General features: G+C 45.4%; 1 protein-coding gene across 1 annotated transcript; it reads left to right on the top strand.

The window, feature by feature from the left end:
• Positions 1-1,610: 1,610 nt before the first annotated feature.
• On the top strand, positions 1,611-3,818 carry LOC125686390 (endogenous retrovirus group K member 10 Gag polyprotein-like). The gene is made up of 4 exons (XM_048930310.1): positions 1,611-2,369; positions 2,407-2,948; positions 3,089-3,155; positions 3,699-3,818. The coding sequence occupies exons 1-4, from the start codon at positions 1,611-1,613 to the stop codon at positions 3,816-3,818; spliced, it is 1,488 nt and encodes a 495-aa protein (XP_048786267.1).
• Positions 3,819-9,102: the final 5,284 nt, after the last annotated feature.

Raw genomic sequence — 9,102 nt, 5'->3', positions numbered from 1 at the left:
CCCTCTAGACCCATTTATAGAATTTCCAAAGAAAAAACATGAGATAAATTTAAGTAAATACAGCCTACCTGGCTACCAAAGCAAATAAACAACAGATATTAAGTAGACAAAGAATCCAAAACAGTAAAGATGAAGAGCTTACCCGTGTTCAAGACTCACCCAGGAAAAAAAAAAATACAAGAAAAGATCACAGAACAAGACCTTTCCCCCCTGTAGCCAGCTCTTAAATAGGTCTAGGAGGAGTGGAACCAGGCTCCACCCCTTCTGGCAGGGCAGGTGAATTGCCTTCACCTGTGCTCCTCTGGCTGACTCATGGCTCTCCTCAGGTGATCAATCAGAGGTTCAGGCCTTGACTCAGTAGTTCCCATTCAGAAAGTGACTAGGTATATGAGGCAAATCGAATGTTTTTATTGCCAGAAAATAGGACACAATAAAAGAGATTGCAGAAAGCGAATACAAGACAAAAATATGTTCCAGGAAGATTAGTGGGGTCAGGGGCTTTATGTGCTGGGGACCCTTAAAGGAATAGAGCCCTTGATAAAATTGAAAGTGGGTCCTCAGCGCCAGGAAATGGAGTTCCTTGTGGACTCCGGGGCAGAAAATCTGCTGTCCAAAAGCTGCCCAGGGGATGCTCAGTTTCCTCAGAAAAACTTCAAATAGTCGGTCCCAAGGGTGAACCATTTAAAGTGTCAATAATCAAAGGAGTAGAGATAGAAGCACCCTGTAGGTATGGCCTTGGATCTTTTTTGTTAGTGCCTGAAGCATAGTATAATTTGTTGGGAAGGTGTTGTCAGCAACTGCGAAACTGCGAGACCCCCCCGCGGGGTCTGATGTGTTAAGCTCCCTCCCTGCTCTAATGATTGATGTGTGATGTGCCCCCTTGGGGGCGTAGACGAAGTAATTAGGGTATATAAGGTAGTGTATACGTGTAATAAACGCCATTTGCTGCTCATCATATTGGTGTCGCCTCGGTAATTGGCCAAGCTGCGGTCTCCCGGGAAATTCGAAACGGGCTCGAACGGCAACAAGTGGTGACCCTGATCGACGTGATTCCTGGGAGTGAGTCAGCTGCCTGCCGGAAGCAGGATCCCACTGCGGTAGCGGTAAATTCAAATCCGCAGAGTAGTGGAAACCCGGGGACGGGGAGGAGTGCGCATTACTCCTCGTCAGGCGGGAGGCTCGGGAAAAGGAGCCAAGATTCCCCTAGGACGCTAGGGGGGAAACGCCAGAAGAGGCCAGGTGTATGTTCAGCCGGAGGCGTTATGGAAGCCGTCATAAAGGTGATTTTCCATGCATGCAAAAATTATTGCGGGAAAAATGTTCCTTCTAAGAAGGAGATATCAGTGACACTTTTGTTGCTGGAGAAGGAGGGATTACTATCATCCCCTTCTGATTTATATGATCCTAATAATTGGGATTCGTTTACTGCTGCGCTCTCACAGAGGGCACTAATTACTCAGAAACCAGCAGAGTTTTTGGTATGGGGATTGATTTTAACAGCTCTTAAGAAAGCAAAAGAGGAGAAGATTGCAGGTGACCGTGCTAGGGACCTGCTGGGGCTCGGGCCAGGGGGGGGTCTTGTCTCCCCTACAGATTCGCCAGAGGGCAAGATGGCACTGACTCCTTCGGCCCCACCAGAAACAACGACCCTGGAGATAAAGAAGAACGAAGTGAAGCAGGAGCAATCACACCATAAAAGGGAGGACCCACCTCCATACCCGGCTCGCAGCATATATCCTTCGCTTAAGCCCTATAAAGATAACGGGGAAGGGGGGTCGGTGGAGGAAAGTAGTATAATTTCTAACACAGTTGATAAGAGGGTCCTTGAGAAGGGAGAGATGTCTGGAGGGGCTGGGATACAACCTGTGGAATGCGACAGTGGGGGCGGGACTCACCCACTGCCCGATTCTGCCTGCTACGGTGGCCACCCCCCGAGGGGCGTGGATTGTCCCCGGCCTTGCTGTGGGGGGAGCGGTCCGACGGGGATGGCCCCGGAGTCCACCCAGGAGGGGCGTGGTCCCATATCGACAACTTCATGGGGCCCGCCTACCCTCACTGATTGGGCTCGAGTGAGGGAGGACATACAGGCCGCAGATCCAGCAGATGTCGCTCTCGCTCTGCCGGTGGTGGTAAGACCAGAGGGTCCAGCTTGGGTTCCTCTGGAATCCAAAGCGGTTACTCGTCTTTCGGAATTAGTTAAGAGCAAAGGCCTGCGTTCCCCTGTTACTATGGCAGCAGTGGAAGCTCTTATGGCTTCTAGTCTTTTGCCATATGATGCGGTGAATCTTATGCATGTTATTCTTGAGCCCGTACAATACACCCTATGGTATGATGAATGGAATAGACTACTTCAAGCTGTGGTGGCTGCTGCCAACCGGGACCCCCCACCATCCAGCCAATGGCCAGCGCAGAGGCGAGAGAACTAATCTTGTACGTCTTCAGGGCCTGGCAGATGGAATGGTGGGATCCCCGGAGGGCCAAGCAGCAATGCTCAGACCAGGAGAGCTGGCAGCTGTTACAACGGCAGCCCTCCAAGCCCTGCGAGAAGTGGCTAAGGTTGCGGAACCTGTGCATCCGTGGGCAGACATAAAGCAGAGCCACTCTGAGTCATTTTCTGATTTTGTGAATCGCCTAATTCGCGCAGTGGAGGGATCTGATCTCCCAAGAGAGGTCCAATCCGCAGTCATAATAGAATGTCTTAAACAGAAATCGTTGCCAGACATCCAGCAAATCATCAGAGCAGCACCGGGTAACCTAACTACCCCAGGGGAGCTTATTAAATATGTGTTAGATCATCAGAAAGTTGCACCATTAACTAATGAGGGATTAGCAGCCGCCATGCAGGAAATGATAGATGCCAATCGGGTCAGGGAAGGAAGGAATAAAGGCCCGTGTTTTAAGTGTGGGCAGCGTGGCCATTTCAAAGCACAGTGCCCTAAGAAGATGGGGCAAGGATCAGACAAACGGTGCCAATTATGTGGCGGAGCCGGACATGTTGCACGTCAGTGTAAAAAATTTAGAATCCCACTGCAGGGAAACGGGAGAGGGAGGGAGCCAATGGCCCAGGACTCCTTCCCGTCATCCCTAGGTGGGCCAAAAGCACGACGCCCGCAGTGGCATTAACTATGGATTTAGAAGAACGACCAATCGTTATGGTTAGGATGTCATATATGGATCCAGATCTTCCATCATCGGTGCCCAAAGCAGTAATTTTTGTAGCCTTACTTGATTCTGGTGCAGATATTACTGTCATCTCAGAAGATGACTGGCCTCGGCAGTGGCCCGCGACTTTTATGTGGAGAACGATTGCGGGTGTGGGGGGCGATGTGCCCACCAGAAAGGCAGACAGAGTGGTAGAGCTTGCGATCATCAATGATGATGGTACCATGGAAAAAAATGTAATCATCCTTCCTACTTTAGCACCAATAGGAGGATCCATACTTGTCAGGGACTTTCTTTTTGAGATGGGAGTAAAACTGACAAATTTATGAAAAGGGCCACTGTCCATCATTTAGCGCTGCAATATGCGATTCCGTTGCGTTGGAAACGGGATGTATCTCCCGTTTGGGTGGATCAGTGGCCCCTTTCTGTTGATAAATTAGCAGCGCTTGTACAGATTGTTTCACGAGAACTTAATGCAGGACATATAGAACCGTCACTCAGTAGTTGGAATACGCCTGTTTTTGTAATTCGAAAAGCATCGGGATCCTTCCGACTGTTACACGATCTCCGAGCAGTCAATGCGCAACTTATCCCTTTTGGTCCGGTTCAGCAAGGGGGACCTCTGCTTTCGGCTATACCGGAAGGATGGCCCCTGATGGTCATTGACTTTAAGGACTGCTTCTTTTCTATTCCGCTAGCAGAGCAGGACAGAGAGGCTTTTGCATTCACTGTCCCGGTCCTGAACAATCAGGGACCTGCTCAAAGATTTCAGTGGAAGGTTCTTCCACAAGGAATGGCTTGCTCTCCAATAATTTGTCAATTGGTAGTAGGCAAAATTATAGAACCAGTAAGACAGTCACTATCGAGCTGTCAGCTTGCTCATTATATGGACGACCTGTTGCTTGCAGCACCAAGTGATTCCCAGCTGCAAGTGTTAGAGGAGCAGATAGTTAATGTGCTTACTGCTGCTGGATTTGTTATTTCACAAGAAAAAATTCAGAGAGAACCAGGAATTGAGTTCCTGGGATACAGGTTTGGATCTGAAACGGTGATCCCAGAAGGATTAAAAATTAAACCCCATATTACAACTCTGTGGGATGTTCAGAAGCTTGTGGGGGCCATGCAATGGGTGCGAAATGCATTAGGCATACCTCCACGGCTTATGAAACCCTTTTATGATCAGCTAAAGGGATCTAATCCTCAGGAAGAGAGACGGTGGACACCAGAGATGGAGTCTGCTTGGCAAGAAATACTAGTAGCCTGTTCCTTCAATGCGCTTGCAAGGTGGAATTCAGACCAACCACTAGAAGGCGCAGTGACTAGATGCCAGGAGGGATCAGCAGCTGTAATAGGGCATGCCCTTAGCTCTCGTCCTCGTCCATTGTGCTGGTTGTTTTCTGTTCAGCCGACAAAAGCATTTACCTCGTGGTTAGAACAACTCTCGTTATTGTTAGGTAAAACCCGTCTTACTGCAATAAGGGCCTTTGGAAAGGACCTTGATACTATATACCTGCCAGGAACCTTTCGGAACGTTCAACCTTTGCCAGAGGAGGTTTTCCTTGTTCTCTATGATTTCAGTGGTAATCTTAGCTACACAGACTCACTGCCTATCTTTGATCTAGCAAGGCCTCTCCAGATATCACTGCAGTATAGAGTACTGGATACCCCTGTGGACGGCCCAACAATTTTTACTGATGCTTCTTCAGCTACCAAACAAGGAGTAGCTGTCTGGCAAGCTCAGGATGGCAAATGGGAGTCTAAGGTGATAATAGATTGTTCAGCAAGTGTTCAAATGCTTGAGGCCAGAGCTGTGGCAGTTGCGTTGCGCCTTTGGCCTCAGACACCTTGTAACATCGTTACTGATTCTGCATTCGTGGCTAAAATGTTACTGTGTATGGGCAAAGAGGGACAGCCCAATACAGTAACTGCAGCCCTATTGGAAGATGCCTTAGTGGTCAGGTCAGAGCCAGTTGCTATTCTTCACGTCCGTAGCCATTCTGATGTTCCAGGATTTTTTACAAAAGGAAATGACATAGCTGATCAAATGGCTAGGAAGCAGGTATATACCCTGCAAGAGGCTCGTGATCTTCATTCTACATTACACATAGGGGCAAAAGCGTTAGCTCGAACATGTTCTATCCCTATCACAGTTGCTAGGGAAATTGTGCAGATGTGTCCATATTGTAATTCTGCGCCGGCGTTAGGGGCAGGGGTTAATCCCCGTGGTCTCACCCCATTGGATATTTGGCAGACAGATTTTATGATGGAACCGCGAATGGCACCAAGACAATGGCTCGCAGTGACAGTTGATACCTCTTCTACAGTCATTATTGCTACACAGCACAGCCGTACTAGTTCTACAGCGGCACAACATCATTGGGCCACAGCCATAGCAATTTTGGGAATGCCACGCCATATAAAAACAGATAATGGTTCTTGTTTTACTTCACGTTCGTCTAAAGAATGGTTGGCCCGTTGGAATATCACACATACTACAGGAATTTCAGGCAACTCACAAGGTCAAGCTATTGTTGAAAGGGCTAACCGCCTCCTCAGAGAAAAAATTCGTGTCCTGGGGGAGGGCGGAGGACATACAGGAAGAATTCCGGTATCGGAACAAGGAGAGATTTTGGCACGAGCATTATATGCATTGAATCATTTTGAGCGTGGGGAAAACACAAGAACCCCGATACAAAAGCATTGGCAGCCAAGAATCATTGAGGAAGGGCCACCGGTTAAGATCAAGGTAGATAGTGGTATTTGGGAATCGGGCTGGTCTATTTTGGTATGGGGAAGAGGATATGCTGCAGTAAAAAATAAAAATTCCGGAAAAATTTTGTGGGTCCCATCCAGGAAAGTTAAACCTGATGTAAGTGGGACATGATGGAAAAGCAGAAAAATAATCAAGAACTAAGTGCTTTGTTTTTAGGCATTGCTGTTTGGGACTCGTCAAGAAAAAACACCGAACCCTCGACCGAAGCCACGACCGAAGCCCGCCTCGGGAAAGGAAACAGACAAGGAGCCACTGATAACGACGAGATCAATCTCTCTTGTGTTGTTATCTGTGTGTTTTTGTTGTTTACAGCTATTTCTCCTGGAGAGGGTATAACTGTCAGTGATTTACGGTATGGTCGTAAGGAATATACAGGAATGATGGGACCAGTAAATAATTTGACTTTGCTGACCGTGGTGTTACGTGAAAACAGACCGTATGACAAAAGTGAATGGGGATGGGATAATGCTACCAGATCTCCACGAATTTGGGGAAAACCAGGGCAGAATATAGAAGTAAAATGTTGGATGGTAAATGGATCTCAGTATAAGAAGGCCACTCAAATTTCGAAAACAGATGTTATATCAGGCGTAAGGGATCGTAAATCCTGTGTTATTGAACAGGGAGATTGCCAGTATAATTTCATCCTGACCCAACCTGTAATGATAACATGCCTTTGGACACAAGACACCTTAGGACGATCTTTTAAATTCAAGGTGGATCTCTTTAGTCAACAAATAACTGATGTCCCATATACAACTCCCACTAGGAGACTGGAGAGTGTTATCTCCCCACAAATTTATCAAATCGGGCCATACGCCATAAAGAACACAGGTCAGCGTCAGGTGATCTTTAATCCAACATGGTCCCTTAAACGAGTGATGCTATTATTGCAGACTAATGTGTCAACTATTAAACCAGATTGTGCATTATTTTTAGGCATGTCATATGCCGGATGGTCAGCATGGCTTCATTGACAGGCACTTGATACATCTAGAAGAGCAAAAAGAGATGTTTCTGGTATTCTGGGAACAGGTTTAGGAGTCTTAAACAGTATAGACACTGAAATACTCATGAGTAAATTGAATGCCATTACAAGTAATATACGTGAATTGCAACATCCTCTACAGTCGTCTCTATCAAGTTTAGGAACAAGCCAATGGCTTTTATCAAATGTGTTACCGCAATGGGAAAAGATAGATAGGAAAGATCATCTGCTGATTATGGATGCGCTTTCAGCGGTCCAAGGTAATACTTCTTTAGCCCTCAGTTGCATTCAGGCCCAGATGTGGATGCAGTTTATAGCTGCGACAATCGTGAGAGAAGGTGAGGATGGCACTATACCCACTGAAATTAGAAAAGTAATTTGGGACAATGCAAATAGGTTTGAAAGAAAATTTCAATCATGGTGGCATTTAGTTAACTTCACTTATGATCCTGTCACCAATTATGCCGTGGCTTTTGTTTTGATGATAAGTAATGCTTCAGTATACACGATATATCCAATCGTAGCTCTAGGATTAAATCATGGTGAGACTACTCTGTATCCAATTGAACATCGGATATGGGCTCTTCAAAAGAATGAGAAATGGCAAACTGTGGACGTTAGTTCATGTGCCATGCGAGAACAACAAGGATTTATTTGTGAAAGTAATACATTTGAGACCCAAGATATCTGTTTTGACACTGAACAAAATATCTGCCACTTTGAGGTCCAGCCTGGTAGGATGTTCAAATCAATGCTTGTATATGTTGGAAAAGGATGTGCTTGCATCAGAACTCATTGCGACTCCATACAAATAGGGGATATGATTGTTGATACTGCCAATCACTCAAATCTTTGTGTTTGCAATTTTATCAATATTTTAGGATGTGATTTTAACTATACAGTTCCTGTTACTTCATATCAGCTTTTGCAGTTCAATTACACCCTGATCAAAGATTTGCGTCCAGCGCTGATTGGAATGAATCTCGCTTTGGTAAAGGAGCTTCTACAACATGACAATCTGCATCGACTATTAGAACGCATCAAAGACAATGGACAAAAGACCTTGATTACTGTTCATCATGACGTGAAAAAGATACATCGCATCTTGGAAAGAGTAATGAAAGCTGGAGAACATCACTGGTGGGAGGTTCTTTTCGGTTGGTCTCCCACAGCTACGGGAATATTTAACTCTGTATTACATCCGGTAGTTGTTATATTAGGTCTGATAGTATTATGCTTGGTTCTTATAGTTATATTATATATAAAGACATGGTGCTTGCTAAAGCAAGTGTCCCAGCTTGATTTCGCATTAAATAGGGATACACTGCATCGTTTTTTGTAAGACTTATCTTAAGGCTGATAGACGGTTGTAACGTTAAGGTAGAACTTATATAAGATATTAAGATTTTAGGATTGTTAAGATAATAGGTTGTCATTAAGTTATAAGGTTATAAGGTTATATAAGTATATAAGTTATAAGTTATAAGGTTATAAGTATAAGGTTATAAGGTTATAAGTATATAGATCATTAAGCTATAAGGTTATAAGTACATAAGGTTATAAGTTGTAAGGTTATATAGGGTTATAAGTTATATAGTGTTATATAAGTTATAGGGTTATTAGGATAGGATATTTTGCGAATCGGGTTGTAATGGGGCAAGGCTTAACCGAGAGGACAACGGCATGTATAGGCGCAATGCGGGGATTTCGGGGTGTACGCGATTAGGGTCCTCTCGAGTTGTAGTATGCTTTCTTGAGCATGGAGAGGGGGAGATGTTGTCAGCAACTGCGAAACTGCGAGACCCCCCCGCGGGGTCTGATGTGTTAAGCTCCCTCCCTGCTCTAATGATTGATGTGTGATGTGCCCCCTTGGGGGCGTAGACGAAGTAATTAGGCTATATAAGGTAGTGTATACGGGTAATAAACGCCATTTGCTGCTCATCATATTGGTGTCGCCTCAGTAATTGGCCAAGCTGCGGTCTCCCGGGAAATTCGAAACGGGCTTGAACGGCAACAGGAAGGGAACAGATTATTGAATTAGGAGTTAATTTGGAACTCAGAAACAAGGAGCTGACTAAAATTATGCACCCTGACAGTAAAGGATGAAGAACAGATAAATCCTGAGGTGTGGTGTACCTCTGATTCGATGGGGAAATTGGATATTGCCCCTTTTGAAGTA

This window comes from Lagopus muta, chromosome W (genome assembly GCF_023343835.1).
Source record: "Lagopus muta isolate bLagMut1 chromosome W, bLagMut1 primary, whole genome shotgun sequence".
In the NCBI taxonomy this organism is placed as follows: domain Eukaryota; kingdom Metazoa; phylum Chordata; class Aves; order Galliformes; family Phasianidae; genus Lagopus; species Lagopus muta.
Note: the sequence above shows the minus strand (reverse complement) of the source record. Positions and strands in the feature narration are given on the sequence as shown.

Bases quoted from the DNA above. Each gene is read 5' to 3' on its own strand.
- LOC125686390 (XM_048930310.1), top strand. From the start codon at position 1,611: ATGGCACTGACTCCTTCGGCCCCACCAGAAACAACGACCCTGGAGATA. The intron at 2,370-2,406 runs GCCAACCGGGAC...GCCAATGGCCAG, and splicing joins TTCAAGCTGTGGTGGCTGCT to CGCAGAGGCGAGAGAACTAA. The intron at 3,156-3,698 runs GTTAGGATGTCA...TAATTCGAAAAG, and splicing joins AAGAACGACCAATCGTTATG to CATCGGGATCCTTCCGACTG.